Here is an 18,219-nt window from a genome sequence, read left to right as displayed (position 1 = left end):
TGTTGCTTTTGCTGTTCAGCGTGTATGACTGGAGAGGAAGTTTCTAATTGTCAAAGGAACTGCTTGCTAGAATTGTCAGCAAGAGCTCCTCTAAAATACCGCCTCTCCAATTTTGCAGGAATGTGAGATTTCTGTTCTATCTGTGTATGTTTTTGTGAAGTGGAAGGATTGCAAAGAACAGAAAAGTAATCCAAGTTCATAGGCGCAGAATGCAGAATGAACATGTGAATAAATTAGCATAGGTGTCTGCATTTGGAAATCATCAAGAGTGGCAAATATATGTAGGAATAAAAAATGATGCTCCAATTTCGTTATATCATGTCAGGCAAAATCGAGTAATGCAAAAAGAAGCTTCCCTTTCATCATCCTTTCAAAGAACAGTGCTATGATCTCTGGTTTGGGAAGAAAATGTAACTTTTATTTCTTTGAGTGGTTCAAGATCTGAAGCAGGAACAAAGATGAGTGTCCAGTCCAATACCCATTTGTTCCTAAGTTACATGAAGTGATAGGCCACTTGGTTTCAGCACATTTTTGAAGATTCCAGCCCTCTAATGGCGTGGAGTATTTCTGGCAACAGATGAGAGATAATAAGTTTCTCTGGGATGAGTTGTAGGACCAGCTGTAGTTTTGATGTGAAGATAATGCATTTTGGAGAAGTGATGGAGGGGTGGAGGAATGGAGGGAGGACAGTGTCTGTTTCAGCCTGGAGCCCATATGTAGAACTGAAAAAGATGAAAATACCCAGTTCACTGCCTGAGAGTCAAAATCTTCTTCAATATTCACTTCAATCAGCATTGAAAAGTTTGCTTAAGATCCCCAAGAAGTCTAGCAGCAGTTGTCCTGTACGGAAGAAGTCCAGGGCTCCCTCCAGATTGGTGTTTTCTTGCAGGTATCTTCTGCAACATGTTCTTGGCACAGTACTGGTACATTGCTGGTGGATTCCCTCTGCTTTAGTTTCTTCTGTGATGCTTTCCCAGTGATGCTACGTTATTGCTATCTGGAGGGACTAAAGCCCAAGAAGACAAAACTAAACCCTGGCCTAAACTAAACACTTAAGTTTAAAAAGCTACAGGATTTCAGCAGCAAGTTATGGGAGATGCACTGATTGAATCTGGAGCAAACTGATTGAGTCAAAACCTTTGTAGGTTGAAACAGACAATACTTACATGCTCCTATTTCTCTCCCTATCCCAGTCATGGAGAACCTCTGACCATCCAGATGTTGTTGAACTCCAACTCCCTACCCATTGGCCACACTGACTAGGACTGATGGGAACTGGAACTCAAGAAACATCTCAAGTGCCACCAGTTCCCATAAACAGAACTGGGATAAAATGAACCTACTGGTGGTTTCCTGAACTGGAAGAATGTGAAGAGTAACCAGATAAAGAAATCATGAATCATAGTGTAGGGACCTCAGTTTGAAAGAGAAGCAGATGATGGAAATTATTATTATTAGATGAAGGTCTGCCAGGCTTGCATGTTGAGCACACTGCTTTATGGAAGTGAATTGTGGGCACTTACACCCGCCAGGAGCAACACCTCAATGCCTTTCTTATGCATTGCCTCAGGAAGATTTTGGGCATCACCTGCCAAGACAGCAAGCAAAGATTTGCTTTTCTGAGCCCACATTCCCAGCATGTTTGCACTTTTGTCTTAGCAATGTCTACGCTGGCTTGGTCATGTACACAGAATGGATGATGGCAAACTTCCCAAGAAATCTCAATGGGGAGCTGGTTTCAGGCACTAGGCCCGTTGGCAGACCAAATCTACCCTACAAAGATGTCTACAAACGTGACCTGAAGTCTGGCAACATTAACCCTTGCAGGCGAATACAGTGCCTGGGGACAGACAGATTGTGTATCTACAGCAGTTACCAGAGAAGGAATGACCGCTGGGAGGAGTGCAGAGAGAAGAAATGCCATGATGCACCTGTAGCAGCAACCAGATATCTGCATCTGCCCCAGCAGCAGGCAATGTAACTCTCCAACAGTTTGAGTTTACCTCTGAAGGCACACTTTTCAATTGTCTCCTGAGACAGACAGACAGATGCCAACGGCAATCACCACAACTACTACTAATGTCTTAAGGCCCAGTGCACAGGGCAGCATTCCTATTCTTGCCCACTGAAAAATACACTGAGTTTTGGCGATAACAAGGCTTACTAGGATGTTTCCTTACTCATCATTGGTTGTTACCAATGTTAAGAGAAAAGGTAGAATATTGCTGGAAGTTTGGCAGAGCACTAAAAAGGCACTTTGGTTCCATATTACAATTCACCTTCCAAGGCAGCTTCTAGCAAACTGACTGACTTTATTGACTCACTTAATTTTATTGTAGAAAGGCACTTTAGGTTTTGCTGGGCGGATCTGTGATGAAGTCATGCTGTCAATATTCTGTGGTGATAAGTCAAGCACAGATTGTCCTCAGGGTTTCTGAAGGCAAATCAAAATGAAACTTGCCAGTAGGGGAGAGCAAAGATACTTCACACCCACAGAGACGACATGCACTCATTTTTGTAAAGGGAGGTTAGAACACGAGCCTCGCACTCCAGCTCAAAGGTCCTGCAAAAGCAATTCTCCATATGACTCGACTCAAAGAGTGTTTTAAAACCTCATGACCACACAGCATTTTAAACTGCTTGTTCATAAGCCCAGTTTTCACTTTTTTTAATAATAAAAAATGTACCCTTCCACCTTTCAAATTTGCTGACAGTTTGAGAAAACAAATTTCTTCTAACTGGGCCAAATAAGACTGCTCAGATGGGCCTTGAATAATATGTGTGTGTGTGTGTGTGTGTTACTGGTGGTGATGGGGAAGCTGATTAAAAATGAGGCAAATTCTGTCAGTTATTTATATCTAGAGGAGCACCGAGGCTTCATGGGGCTGCCTGGCTTCATTTTGCATTGACCATTTGATAGGCAAGAGTGCACAAAGAGGATAAACAATGAGCAAACTCTCAATGAAGCAACTGTGGTACTCTTTACCTCAGTAGAAAAGAAGAGTTCTCATTTCAGTTTTCTCAGGAGCTGCACTGAAAGATACTCTATAACTGCCTTCCTGAACCTGGTGTTCTCTAAATGTTTTGGCCATGCTCGTTGGAGCTGATGTAGTCCAAAAAATCTAGAGGCTGCCTGTTAAGAAACTCGAGCGTGGCTAATATGGATGACTCCTCCTGCTACAAATTTGCTGCTGGTCTGGTAGCCTTGCTAATACTGTTGGTTTTCTCCAGTTAAGTTTTACCAGTTAAAGAGACCCATCGAAATTAATGGTTCTTAAGTTAGTCATGTTCATTCATTTCCATGGCTCTGCTAAGTACAGCCAGCATTGGATACAACCCTGTGTTCCCAACCTGCTCTCAAATGCCTATTGTACATGTCTTTTTCACACAAAACTACTACTATCCCACTTGTGTATAAAACTCCTTTAGTAGGGGCTGGCATGGCGGTCCTCTTTGTTCTAGCAAGATTGTGGGTTCCTTTTCCACCCTAGGCAGGAATGATGTGTAGATTATTTCCAGCAAAAGGAGGCTTGAGGACACCATGTATGCTCAACAGCCTTCCATCTTACAGCACCCAGATCTTCGGTATATAAACTCCTTTCCAAAAAAGAATAACTGGCAAAGCACAAGTGAGCATCTATAAAACCAGTAAGCATCTTTATTACAGCACTGTGATAAATAATCTTCCATGAGAGTTGTAGAAACCTACAGCAGTGTTAAGGGGCAATTGATAATGCCAGGGCTTAATTTTATCAGCAGTGTTTATTACTTATACTGGGTGTTTCCTTCCAAGTCCAATCAGTCTATTAATTGCTTTCTTTTAATCTTAGGAAGGGCAGTGGATTTTGTTCTCAGAGGGAACTGGCTTCAGTTTTGACAGAACAGCAAAAGCAGCAGCTGTTGGCCCATTGCAGCCTGATGAGATTGCTGGCTCTAATACACTTTGCCTTTTGACTGTAATGTGTTTTATGAAACATCTTCTAAAGCTTACAAGTGACCCCAGGACATAACTCTCCAGCACTAATGTCTCTCTTTGCCAAGTAATGAAGTATGATTTATGGTGGTAATGGTTAATCTCAGGTGTGTGTGTGTATGTGTACCTGTGTATGTGTGTGTGTTGTTTTTTTATATAAAAAACCTGTAGAATATAGGAGTATAACATGCACCATTTGGCACATTTATGACAAAGGTGTTCTGGTTTTCTTAACTCCACAGTTTTGTGTTGGCAGTTTTTCAAATTCCTGAGACAGATGTTTAAATGAATTTAAGAGGACAGAGGAATACTTTTAAAACATCATACGGAGTTGAGTGTCTCAATATGAAAAGGAACATTATTCCTCTACCAGTTTAGATAGGAAAGGATGCCACATGGCCTATCCTGTTTTAGATCTGCTGTTAGCTGATAGAAATAGCAAATGTGGAATTAGCTTTGTGGGAAAAGTCCCGTTTATTATGCAGTTGAGACTGGTGCAGAGGGAAGGAAGTAAGAATGCTTCGTGACTCTCTGAGACTTAGCTTGTATTCACATCTAATTTCTTAAAAATATATCAGGACTTGTCTGGCATGCAGAATATGGGACTATTGCTGTCCAGGTAGAAAACAAACTGCAATACAGAGACACAGCGGCTTTAGGTATCTAATGTAACAATTTCCAAATGTTCCCCTCTCAAAGGAAAATATACAATTTTGGAGAAGCTTGGCATGCTGAAAGCCCATTGGAGTCTATAGTACTTAAGCACAATGCATAACCAAGAGCAGAGTTGCGTGGCGAGTTCCCGCCCCCCACCAAAAATAAAGACACCAGACACCATAATTTAAGGTTAAATGGGCGAATTAGGCCACAACTTTATTGAATTCAGGAATGAGAGGCATTGGCTTAGGCATTGGTCCTATCGACTATCCGGCTCCAGCCCATTTGCTGGAGACACGGGAGGGGTTAACACCATAGAGGGGGAGTCTCCTGCTGAGGCACGTCAACTAGGAGCTCCCCAGGGTCACCGCTTCGGACAGGGCCACGCCCCCAGAGTCCTTTATTGGACCACCCTTCGTTCACTGGGGGGAGGTGATGGCGTTCCTCCCCCCCTATCCTCTTAACCCCTTCTTACCAATGCCTAACCGCCAATGCCGAGGAGTTGTGACAAGTTGCTATGAGGTAGGTGAAAAACCAAATGGCTGTAAATTGCCAATTGGGAAATATTCCTACCATGCCCCTTGCAGCGACAGACCGAAGTCCATAGCAAAGTCAGAATCCTACCTAAGGGGAGGGAGGGTGGGAAAACGTGGGGGCTAGCCGGCAAAAGAGGGCGAGCCCCGGCCCGCGCCGGCCCTAAATAGGGCAGGCCACGTCCCCCCAGCCACCCGATTGGCTGGCTGGGTGGATGACGCGGCCGGGATTCCCCTGCTCTCGCGGGGGCTGAAACCAGCCCCCGCTCACGTGGAGTGGGCGTGAAGCCTGCAACCCCACCTCCTGGGCAGGCCGGAAGTGGCTTTATCAGAAGACCGGTTTGTCAACATGCAAAATGCTTTAGAAAAGCAAAGCCCATAAAGGGTGAGGGTGGGTGGCAGGGAACCCAAATACAGCCTAACAAGAGCAGAGCATGTTCAATGCCCCCCCCCAATCTTTTGTGCAGCAGGGGAGAATGGAAAAGCAGTGAGAGAACATGGAATTGTATATCCTCACAAAGGAAATAGCTTGCTGGCTGAAAGTCTGAGTGGAAGCGCATTCCACACTGCAAGGTTTTGTTGTGGCTCTTCCTTGTATATACTAATAGCAAACTCAAGTCCTCTTTATGATGGCAATGAAGCCAAAATGGGGCTACAGGGGGGAGGGGAAGGTGGCATCAGCATGCACAGGGGAACCCAAGATTTGCAGTTACAGATAGGTAGCCGTGTTGGTCTGCCATAGTCAAAATAAAAAAATTCCTTCCAGTAGCAAGGTTGCTTCCAAGGTTTGCAGAAATTGAAAAACGAAAACATAATTTAAGTTAAAAACCTAAAGAAGCAACTTGATGCCCCAAAACAGCCCGATGAGGACTGACCATGCTCAAGCAGTCAAACTGAGTGCCTGTTTTGGGGCAGAGTGGTGGAAGCCTCAAGGTAGGAAGAATGGAATGGAGTGTCCTGGAAAAGGGCCCTGCTATGTGCCCTCCTTTGTGTGTGATTGAAATGTGTCTTTGACAGACCCTCCTCCAATCTGGGGAATTGTGGTTGTCCTATCAGCCAGCCCTCAGGTCTGCGGCTGCTGTTGCTGAATGCCAGGTTGGCTCTGAGTAACACCTCCATGATATGATTACGGATGAGGCGGCCCATCTGGCCTGTACCACCGAGACCTGGGTGAGTAAGCAGGGTGGAATTGGTCTCACCTGGGTACTCAGAACTTTGTCAGACTTGAAGGTTGGGGAGGGAAGAAGAAGAAGAAGAAGAAGAGGAGGAGTTTGGATTTATATCCCGCCTTTCACTCCCCTTCAGGAGTCTCAAAGCGGCTAACATTCTCCTTTCCCTTCCTCCCCCACAACAAACACTCTGTGAGGTGAGTGGGGCTGAGAGACTTCAAAGAAGTGTGACTGGCCCAAGGTCACCCAGCAGCTGCATGTGGAGGAGCGGAGACTCGAACACAGTTCCCCAGATTACAAGACTACCGCTCTTAACCACTACACCACACTGGCTCTCAGTGAGAGTTGCTGTGGTCTATAGAAATTTTCTGTTCTTTCTTCAGGCTTTCTGTACAGTTGTGTGGGGGCTGATGGATCCAGTAGGCTTCCAGATGGCTCTGGGGGATTTTCCAGTTGATATGACTGTCAAAGCCCTGGTCAATCTCTGGAACATCCAAATGGCTCACGTCATTGACATGAGTGTCTGAACACCCTCACCCACTTCATGGAGCCTATTCAGGATTGCAATACCTCAAGGACCACCTCACTCCCTATAAGCCAACATGGTTCTCATCTGAGGCCCTTCTTTGGGTGCTTCTGTCCAGAGGCCCAGAAGGGGGCAACACCAGAACAGGCCTTTCCTGCAGTGGCTCCATTTGTTGAATGCTTTCCTCAGGGAGGCCCGCCTAGTGCCTTCATTACATATCTTTAGGCGCCAGGCAAAAACATTTCTCTGTAACCAGGCCTTTAGCTGGTTAACATTCTATGGCCTTTTAAATGTGTTTGTGGGAGCAGGGTTATGGGTTTCTTTTTGTTTTGTGATGCATTTTGTGTTCTCATTTTGTATTTTTATGTTGTGAACCACACAGTGATCTTCAGATGAAGGGAGGTATACAAAATCAATAAATAATAAAATAAAAACTATAACAATGCCTTATGTTTGCCTGGACAGAGCTATGTGGGGAAACCTCTAAGTTTTGCTACAGGGCTTTGCACACTTTTGTCTGTGGTCTCATCTACCCAGTGGCATGTGGCTTCAGGAAGTTCCCCCACAAGGTAATGTGACCATCCGGCTGAGAAACGTTCTTCACCTGTCATATACCTTATGTTACTGAGAAGTGGAAATGAAATACCACAAGTTATCTAAGAAATGGAGCTGACTCATTGGGTAAAGCAATGAACATTTTATATTTAATTTACATTTTGACATTTTTGCACATAAATAACAATGTAAACCAGTACGTAAACATAAGATAGTTTGTTCTAGCAAAGTAAAAAGCCTGTTAACTTTGGTCAGAGCCTGTTCTTAAAAAAAAACAACACTGATTGTTGCTACATTCACATGTAAAGGTCCTAAACTGAGAGGAGAAGATTGGACATAAAGGAAGCAAATTTTAAAGCTGATGCATATAAATCTTTGTAAAATTTTGTATCAAATACAGGAAAGCACTACAGGCAATTAATAAAAGCAACAGTGTGTCCAGTCATAGTAGTGGTACTTTGGTTTATCCTACAGTTAAATCCTACATTTATGAAACATTGCTACATTTAAATATGTTTGCCTCACAATTTACGGGAGCAGAAATGTAATGAACAGTAGCCCTTCCTTCAAAAAAGCTATATTTAAAGTTTTCCTTGAGCTACTTTTAGACCAGAGATATGTTTGGTATCTTAAATAAGAAGGCATTAGATTGATATCATTTCTGAAACAGTCTAACTCTTTAAGACTATGTTGAGATAGGAATGTATATACACACAGTAGAACAGGGTGTAACAACGCTGTTATTTTCCCCCTCCGTTACGTACATGTGATCACGCGATCACCTTTTAAGAAGCAGAGGAAACAATGGCAGACTTCACTCGACATTTTAAACAGCTCTTCCTACCCTTTACCAATCTGTATTATCTCAATCAATCTATTTATTGATCCAGTCAACAGACTGCACAATAAAAACAAATTACCATTCTGTATTATATTTATACCATACATAGGTGAGCGAGATTTTGTTTTTCCCCCCAGCAACGATTTCTTAATGTGTTTCCCCCCCCCCCACAGACAAGTGTCTTCCGCAAGAATATGAGAGGGATAGAAGACTCAGTCACATAATCTTCACAGAATTCTGTGGGAATTTTATAATATGTGGACAAATTGTTTGTGAGTAATGGTTTGGAGGATTAAGACTCAGGATTAAATTACTGATTTCCTTAGCACAGTAGCATGGGCTGGAGGCTGTTAAGTCATACCTTTGGAAGGTGAAGCAAGCTATGCAAGTAAGATTTCATTATAAGGTTTGTCTCACAAACTTAACTGGTATAAAATATACGCATGCACACACATACATGGTATATTGGCATAAATATCTATAAATATACATGTATTCTTTGCTACACCTTGTATGCCGACATGGTATCTTTGGGCTTAGCAAAACAAAAAAAGATTTACAAAAAAGAAAAGAATGTGCCTTCTATCTTCTCCTCTGCACATTTTGGTTTGTTCTCTAAAGTAGCAAAGCATTAGATAAAACAACATCTTCTGCACCACTGGACACACTCAATGAGGTAACTGTTGTTCAGCAACTTTGCAATGCCCTTTTTATCTTTAATTAAATTAACCACAAAACGTACTAATACAAATACTGAGCGAAATCTTGAGTCATATAGGGAAAGGGTGGGGAACCAATAAAGTATGCTAAGAAAGGACTTTGTTAGCAACTTCTACCCAAGGAAAGTAGACAGAGGGAATGGGGTTGGGGGAGATCTGGCACATCTTTCCCGGGGAGCCTAGGAATCAGATTCCCCCCTAGTACTTCACTGGCAAAAATCTCAGCAATACTCTCCTTTCAGACAGCATCTTTGGGATATTATTCCTTGCATATGTATACAAACAGTTTGTGAGAAGAAAAAAATAAGTAATTTTGTAATACTATTGCTCTCAATGTCAAGGTATGCAACATGTTTGTTTAGAAGACCTATTTGATGCATTATTTCTGGCAGATGATTTTACTTTCCTATTCATCTTAGACACTGAGGTACTGTAGACAGAAAATCACCGCATCACTCTTTTCTATCCCTATACCAGTATGACGTTTTCCTCTTGGCTGCTGCATACATTTTGGGGCAATTTCACACTTCTACCCACTTTGTTCAGTTATACAGCACTGTTCTAACTGGAGGAAACTCTAGTATTTACCTTTGGCAAAACAAAAACCTAATTTCTAAATCAGGAATGTAACATTCCCCCCTTTGCTTCCCCATCAATCTTAGGTTGCTGGTTTTTAATTTGCTAAACAGATGCACAGGAAGAAATTATACAAAGAATGGCCACAAGACAATATATATATATATATGAACACTTATATTCAACCTTATAATGAAACTTCCTATCATTGTGAATATTGTCTATCTATTGCTTTGTTAATGGTAAATTGCATAATAAATTATTACTGGAAAATGATTATGGATAAAAGATTGTCTTTTTTGGAAGTAGCAGAGGTAATACACAGTCCTTGCCTCTTTTCATGCCCTGAGAATACAACTTTGGAGTTCCTTCTTTCAAATGGAGTAAGATAAACTACTGTAAGCCAAGATTGCTTTGCAGCATTGACACTATATACAAGCAATTGCTACAGGCACCCTGACTTGCCAAGTCATAAATTAAAAAACAACAACACAAACCACTTTGCCATACATACGAATGCACATGTAAGTATGCACATGTGTACACACACTCACTTCTTTCTCGCACACGCACACCCCACAGCATTTAAGGGTCCATTGGTTCAACTGCTTCTTGCTTGACCTTTATAGGTACCCGAGGTAGTGGATGACCTTGAGGCAACTTCACAACTGACATATCTGATGATTCATAAAGGTTACATCCTGAGGAAACCAGCCCATTTCCCAGGTTCCTCTGCAGCGATGCTTTAAGAGTAGCTCCTTCCATCTCTCGTTTAAGCACAGCAAGTATTTCTTTTTCTACTATAGATGCCATGTCAATGTTGTCCTCAACATCGTCCAGCCTGTCTGCACTGTCACTAATGTCAAATTTCTCAATCTCTTCATTGATCCGGTTGAGGTCCTCTGTCGAAAGGGTGGGTTCAGGGACAACAGGGCAGTTGCCTTTCAGGTGGACCTTGAGGCTGCAAAGGTGGATATAGCTCTTGTGGCAATGGATACACTTGTGCGGGCGCTCTCTGGTGTGGAGCCGTTTGTGCAGTTTCAAGTGCACAAACTGGGTAAATTTAGCAGTGCAAAGCTTGCACTGGTAAGGCTTCTCTCCAGAATGTAGCCGCAGGTGGGTCTTCAGGTTGCTTGTGCTGCTGAATCGCTTGTGGCAGACCTGATCAGGGAGGAGAGAATGAGAACCTTAGAAGAAAGGTGGTAGTTTGCTCTTTGAAAATGCATAAGTAATTCTGAAAAAGTGTCATCCAGTCTTTTTACTTTTTCATTTATCTCCATTTAGAAAACCACAACTGACAGCAACAAACAGTTGTGTGTTCCAGTTGTGTGCTCAAGTCTGCCTCAATGTTATTTTGCACCCAAGTCATGATTTCATTATACACTAATTGTGACATACCTGACATTCATGGGGCTTTTCTCCTGTGTGTACCAGATAGTGCTTTTGGAGGTGAGCCAGCTGAGTGAATCCTTTATTGCAAGTAGTACATTTGAATGGTCTTTCTCCGCTGTGTACTCGAAGGTGAACCTTTTAAGAAACAGAACATTTATTATACTTTCGTAATAGCTTCCAAGATAGTGTGTTAAATATCCTAATCTACTTATTGAGTATCTAAAATACCAGGCACTGTTGCTTTTATTATTTTTGCACAAAGTTGCACCATATACAGTTAACTTAGATAGGCTTTAAAAAAGGCTCCCTAAAAAGTAAGTTTTTTAAAAATGCAGCAGTGGAACTGTTCTCCAAGTTTCTAGGACCATTTTGCACTTATTGATGATCCAATGAAGAACACAAATTAAATCTGGCTATTCCATGGATGCTCTCACTTAGCAGTTATCAGAACAAAAGCCCCACAAGGAATGAGAATGAAAAGCTTATGTCCACTACATGCTAAAATCAACTTGCTCAATTGTTGCAGGGAGTTATCATTTGAAAATGTCAAAAGGTAATTAAACCTCAAAGGCTCAATATCAAAAGGTAATTAAACCTCAAACCACAATATCAAGATACTATACTAAAACCAACATAGGTGATTAAAGCCTAGAACAAACAGGTGCTTAAGAAAGACTTTCCAGAGAGACAGTAACCAGATTGGTTTGGGGTTTTGTTTGTTTGTTTATCCATGAGGTCTAGAAATGATACTTTCCTTCAAAGGCCTACCTTCAAATTAGAGAGCTGACCAAAGGTTTTCGAGCAGACATTGCATTCATACTTAATTTTCCCATTCTGTTTCTTCAGTGGGTATGGGAGGGTTTTGTAACCAGTCATGTTTCGCTTGCTCTTGATAAGATTCATGGCTTCTTCACTGCTGGTGGCAGCCAACACTGCTGAGGTAGGTTTAGGTTGCATTATGTGTTCTGAAGTGGCTGCTGTGCCCGCTGTGGGCGATCCACTAGTTGGGCTACATGGCTTGTCTTTCATACTGGCAGCTGCCCCTGTGATAGAGAAGGCACTGTTATGTGCAGGGATGAGGAAGTCCCTTGGATGGTCAGGTTGCAGCAGCTGTCTGCTTCCATCAGATGGCAAGGAACTTGGAAGTCCTGGAGAGGAGTTCAGCATATGATTGGGGATGCTTCCTCCACTGAGTAGGCTGCTGTAGAAAGGATACATCCTTGGAAAGAGGTTGAAATTGTTGATGCTCATGCCGTATGGTGGTAACAAAAATTTGTGGTAGGGAAAGGCTTGTGGGAGATGGCTTGAAGGTGCATACCCAGAATATGCCCCTAATCCTTCTGAGTTATAGAGTCCATTCAAGTAAGGATAAGGTTCTCTGTGCTCTTGAGTCATAGAAGCTAGGGGTGAGACTGTAACTGGGCTGCTGTGAGGGCTTGAGCTTTTCAAACTTTGGTCTGGACTACTTCTTGCTGAGGGGCTTGGTGTGGTAGAAGACTGGATAGGTGAGTGGGCAATGTAACTTGGCCTCTCAATCCTATAAGCCTTCAGGTAATCTTCAGGGATGGGCGGTCGGATTGGGTAGACAATACGAGGATAGAAAGGCTTTTCAGGACTACAATTTTTTCTCAAGCCCTCCAAGTCTTTTTCTTGAGTATGTGGATAAATGTGGCTATAAAATAATTCCTTTCCTTTGGGATTACTGGAATCAGTTTTCAGGATTTCCTTCACACTGTGCTCTCTTCTGGGAACAGTTTTTAGATAAAGTTCATCTTTGTCATTAGCTGGCTGCTTTGGATTAACATGGCTTTGTGCTGAAATATAAAAACAAGGCAATGAATTTTTAAGGCCAATAAAGACAATTTACAGACATTGGTCATTAGCCTCTGCCTTAAAATACACATATAAATAGTCATTCCTAGGTATTTGCATTGGTGGATGGACTAGCACAGCATTAAACTCAACAGAAATAAACTCAGTAGCTACTTATTAAATCCTGGGTGATTATCATGATCCAGTCAGTTTATTTCTGCTACATTTGTTCTAGTCTCACCTTTCTTGTATATTATTGGATTAAACTGATTACAGAAAACACAGTAGCACCTGATGCATACTTTGTAGATAACAAGGCAGCTTACTATATACCTTTCTAAGGCAAAAGGATTTGGCTGTTCCAGCTCCCTCGACTGCTTCTAACGAAAACAAACAAGTTTCAACACTCATCACTTTAAAAGGTGACTGAGTGCCTTGCAATCATGCATGAATAACAGAACTATGGGTGAGACACACAAGAGGTGCTACTAAAAGCAAAAAAAAGACTATTGTAGCTCCTTAAAGACTTTGTTGATTTAGCTAATAATTTTGTAAATTTATTGTGGCATGAACTTCTGTGGACTCATACCCACTTCCTCAGATGCAGGAAATGAAATCTTACTAGGCATAAGAGAGAAAATTGTAAGGTGGGAACTGAATGGTAATAAGATGCAAAAATTACAATCAGTGATAATAAGAGCTTACACAAATATTAAGTAGGCACACCTTTTACAGTAGCAGATTGGTGATAATTGCTTCAACATTGCTAACTGCATTAAAACTTGTAGTGAGCCAAAATACTATTCTCAAGAAACAGTCATAGATTCTCAAGAAACAGTCATGATTAATTTACCAATGACAAATATACTGTCACTGGTAAACTAATTAACACATGTAGTGTGATATATAACCCCAAAAGTGATAACATTGAACTTCTTGATTCAGTTGTTACTGTTACTCTTGTCCAAAATCTAACATTTTGAATTAGGCTTCATACCTAGTAATCCACACAACAACCCTGTGGGTCAGTAAGTGACTGGCCCAAGTTCACCCATTGAACTTCAAGACTGCGTGGGGATTTGGTCTCCCCTGATCTCTCATGCCCTAGTCTAATACTCTAACCACTACACAACACTTGGTCTAGAGTTTGCTAGTTCCACATTTTCCTAGAGGCATTGGGGGGGGGAGAGTTATCTTCCTATTTTTTATTATTTTTTTGCTTTTGATCAGCTAGCTCTTCATTAAGCCAGCAACTTAGAAAAAAAATTCAGAGGAACAGATGAAAAGTGATGTGTGTATGCGCACATGCATAGCAGAAGAATGGAGTGATAGATGTGGAGCTATTAGACAGTCTGCCATGCTCCTATCAGCCTTCTAGCAAAGTCTTGTCAGAAAGGCAAGAAGTTAAAATTGTCATTTGTGGTGGTATACACACACACACACACACACACACACACCAAGGTAAATATCAGAGAAAAACACAACACTCCTAGATAAGTTACAGGAACCAGAGCACGTTTCTGCTGGTTCACATACTGATCCAGTATGTTCACGCTACATGCAGTGAAGTACTGAAGTGAGTCTTTTGTGGTCCCTTCACAATATGCTTTATGTTCAGTGTCATTTGTGCAAAAATCCCTATTAAGCCTATATCCTCGCCTACAAAAAGCACCTGCTTCCCCCACTTCACATTCATAAACTAAATTTAAGCCATGGTTTCTACGAGTTTTCACTCTATGCCAAAAAAATGCTGTTCCTTGTCTTAATACATACAGATCAACTGTAAGGTTAGCATATCTTCATCACAAGTTATACCCAATCTGAGAAGCATTTTTACCAGTATAGCCACTTAGTGCTCAGTGAAACAACATAAATGGCAAATGTACAGTGAATCGTTTTCTGCCCAGATCTAGTTTAAAGAACCTTTCTTTTGTGGCCCTCCTAATAGTTGCCTGAGAGATTTAATTCTAATTCTTTCCCCTGAGACCTTGAAAAATAGCTGTGGGCGTGCAGAGTAATTTCTTGAGTAAATGCTGCTGAACATTTTGAGTAGAGGATTTTAATAATGCTGATTCACATTTTTGTTCTAAATAAGGCATCTGTTTTGTGAGATGAATGAGAACCTAGAAGTTCTGAGGTAAAAGAATTTCCAGACAAGCTAAGAATGGAGATGATGTTTATCGTTACATCATTCATGACCCATTTAGAAACAAATTACATTCACAACAAATTCTGCTGAAGTGTTTGGCCATGATCTAGAACCACCATGAGTGTGCTGGGTGACCTACTCTAGTTACCAGGAGGGTGTCATCCCTGTGGTCATGATCCAGGTATAGGTCCCCAATTTGCAGCCTTCAATTTGCAGCGGGGTGAAAGCTACTATCTTCTTGTGTCAAGGCCCTAAATTATAGCAAACTTCATGGTAAATTTTGTGTGTAGGTATAATGCATATTTTAGACACACACCCCATTGGCAAAAGACATTATTTGCATGCAAGTCTGCTGTAATCTACTTACTTATATTCATCACCAGGTCTCCAGTGGAAGGATAGTGTAACCTTTCCGCAAAGTCCCGGCAATACCACACAAGCAATTCCTGGCCAGGTGGTATGGGTTTGATAGTATAAAAGTAGACATCCATTCCATTCTGACAAGCAGCCAGGTTCTGCTCCTGAACAGAATGTGCTGGGTTTACATAACGCATCCAATTGCTCTTTTCCTCATTAAATCCATCAATGAAGTGGAGAAGTTCACCACCAGAATATATCTGCAGAGAATGGAAGATAGAAATGTAAGGTATAAATGGAAAAGAACCCTTTTTTAAAAAAAGGCAATGAAATATACTAGTGGACGGTAAGTACCCTTTATAGACTGTAGGAGATGATCCAAATGGAATATGCTTTGTAACTTTTTTCTGATGCCTTGTGTATTTTGATGCTTAGCATTCAAATGAAAGCATACTACTTAAAAGTTCAGTATTCAGTGCCTCTGCTTTAAGACTCTTGGACTGCTGGTCAACAAGTGGGTGGTATTATTGACTTAAGGTCTGACTGTGTGCTTGCAATAATGTGGTGAGTCACTTTTGTAAAGACTGATTAGCATGGTTATGTCACAACCAATTCCTTGCCCTTGTCTTCCCGCCCCCCCCCCCCTTATGGCCTCTTTACTTGCTGTTTCCTACCACCCCCCCCCCAAAGCTTTAAGCTACGCAAATATCAACCACCCCAAAGTCCTAAAATGACACTTGAGCATACTTGGAATGTAGCCCTTTTGTTAAAGGACTGGTGGGGTAAAGTGAACTGTATTTTGTATAACTAACTGGAGATCTGGAAGGGGGCCAGATTGTGACAGTAAGAGAAACACTTTTCTCTCTCAGCTGGTATGTTTGAGAAAATATAACTCTACAGCATGTGACGGAAGAACAAATAATGTACTGATTCAATATATCCTTGTTTTCCAGTGTGCATCTGAGAATATGAAAGTGAATATAGAAAACTCCTGACAAAGCTGTACCTGTAGACTGTAGTGTAGCCTTGCTTTCAGTTTACCACTGAAACTATGGCACAGTTAACTATAGTTAACTGGTAACTATAAGGTTGTGAGGTTTCTTTAAAAAAGTTTCACAAGTCATCATGTTCAAATAGGAAATATTTGTTTTTTCCCCTCTTTCCTGCCTTGTTCCAAAGGGCTCTGGGCCAGTGACAATATGCATCCCTGTTTCGTTTTACTTAAAAATAAAATCTCCATGAAGTTAGTGCCATAGATTAGTGTAATGGCTGGGATAGAATTTCAGTTTGGCTTTCCCATGTCCGAATGCAATGTTGCACCATTTCCCTGTGCTTTTTGACATGCACGTTCAATTTCTTCTGAATGCTGTTTGATGTAAGAATCGACTGAGAAGTCATTTTAAAAAAAGCAGCAACAAAAGCTGGCCTTTTAACACAGGCAGTAAACACCAGAATCACTTTCTTACTTCCTGTCATTTGAGGCTGAGGAAATACATGTGGCTTCATCAAAGAAGCTTGAGAGATTTTGCGGTGTTTTTGTTATGAGAAAGATGGAACAAAGCCTGAAGAATTATGCACTCAAGAGGAGTTTGTTAGCTCCAATTTGCAAGCTTCCAGGAACTGAGTTCCATTGATGTACACTTCTATTACAGATAGAAACTACTTTCCGAAGTTAGACCAAGTGACTTCCACTCATCTTTCCAGAGCTAGTAGAATTTACTGTATTGCTTTCTTCAAAACACACACATCTCACTGCCGTAAGATCAAATCGCCTCATAAAACTTTATTTTGCCACCTCACCAGATTTCCGTGTATCGTGTGGAAGATTAAAAATGTGCTGAGTCATACTGTAGCAATTACAAGAAATGACATCACCCTGGAGTTTGCACAGCATATTCATGCCTTCTCTTTTTAGAGGGTATATTTTGAATGGAACATTTATGCTTACATACAACAGATGTTCCTGTTCCTGCCAGCCAAATCAGGATGTCTTTTATATGACATGTGGGAAATTATCTTCCACAATTTCCTTTGCATGTGCAAGACTGTTTTCAGGCCCTTAGGAAAGAACCTTTTCTACTTGGAGAGTGTGTGAAGCAAAAGAATAAACAAAAGTAAATACCAAGACTTTTCAGAAGGCACATAACACAAGCATGATGTTAGCTTCCTCAATGAAAGTCTGGAATAACATCCTGTTGCATAGTCAGAATCCTTTTGTAAGATTTGTTTAATTACTTAAATGTGCTAATGACTAGTCTGAAAGCATGCATGCTTCTAGGGTGAGGCCAAGATATTTTCCTGCCTGAGATGAAGGAAAAAATGGCACCCTGCTCCATTCCATGTACTGATGCATGGCATACAAAAGTCTACCCTTCAACACCTCACCACTGCTCGCTGCCCCTTAGCAATTGCTGCCTAAGGCAGCTGTCTTACTCTGTCTAATGGTAGGGCCAGCCCTGAACCTTTCTTTAGTTCTCCCGATGTGAGTACTGAAAAGACTTGATGACAGATGCCAACTGGCATCTCCCAGTGCAGGAGATTCCTTAAAGTGTATTTTATTGAAAAAATACTAATGGTTAAGGAGAACAGAGAATCAAGTCACACTTGTTTCTATTGAATCATTAAGATGTAACAAAGGAAAACATGGAAACAATGTTTAAACTGCCACCTTTCAGAATGACATGTGATGTTGGAATGATCTGATACGTGGCAAACACTCAGATGCAGCAGGACAGTTTCCTGCCGCCGCCACACAAAGGTTTAAGCTATGCAACTATCCCCCACCCTGAATCCTAAATTAAAACTTATTTGTACTTGGAATGCAGCCCTTTTGTTGAAGGATTGGGTTGGGTAAAGTGGATTGCAGTTGGTATACTTTAGTAAGCCTCTAGCATGGAAGAAACCTGACAGCTTTGACATTAGACACTCGTGTCTTCGGAAATTTTCTTCCTGCAGCCTTT

The 18,219-nt window shown here is 41.4% G+C and overlaps 1 protein-coding gene across 4 annotated transcripts in view; it reads right to left on the bottom strand.

The window, feature by feature from the left end:
* Positions 1-7,540: 7,540 nt before the first annotated feature.
* The window catches only part of PRDM1 (PR/SET domain 1), an 86,369-nt gene continuing 75,690 nt past the window's right edge, over positions 7,541-18,219 (bottom strand). For all 4 annotated transcript variants that reach the window (XM_081186589.1, XM_081186588.1, XM_081186590.1 and 1 more), the window contains 4 exons: positions 15,270-15,519; positions 11,710-12,755; positions 10,948-11,076; positions 7,541-10,710 (listed from right to left, as the gene is read on the bottom strand). In XM_081186589.1, coding sequence (XP_081042715.1) covers positions 10,135-10,710; positions 10,948-11,076; positions 11,710-12,755; positions 15,270-15,519 — 2,001 coding nt within the window. In that variant the 3' untranslated portion in view covers positions 7,541-10,134. The remainder of the gene's footprint in view (positions 10,711-10,947; positions 11,077-11,709; positions 12,756-15,269; positions 15,520-18,219) is intronic.

Source organism: Podarcis bocagei (assembly GCF_964188305.1).
Source record: "Podarcis bocagei genome assembly, chromosome: 3".
Lineage (NCBI taxonomy): Eukaryota > Metazoa > Chordata > Lepidosauria > Squamata > Lacertidae > Podarcis > Podarcis bocagei.
The sequence above is the reverse complement of the archived record's forward strand: the minus strand, read 5'-3'. Positions and strand labels throughout refer to the sequence as shown.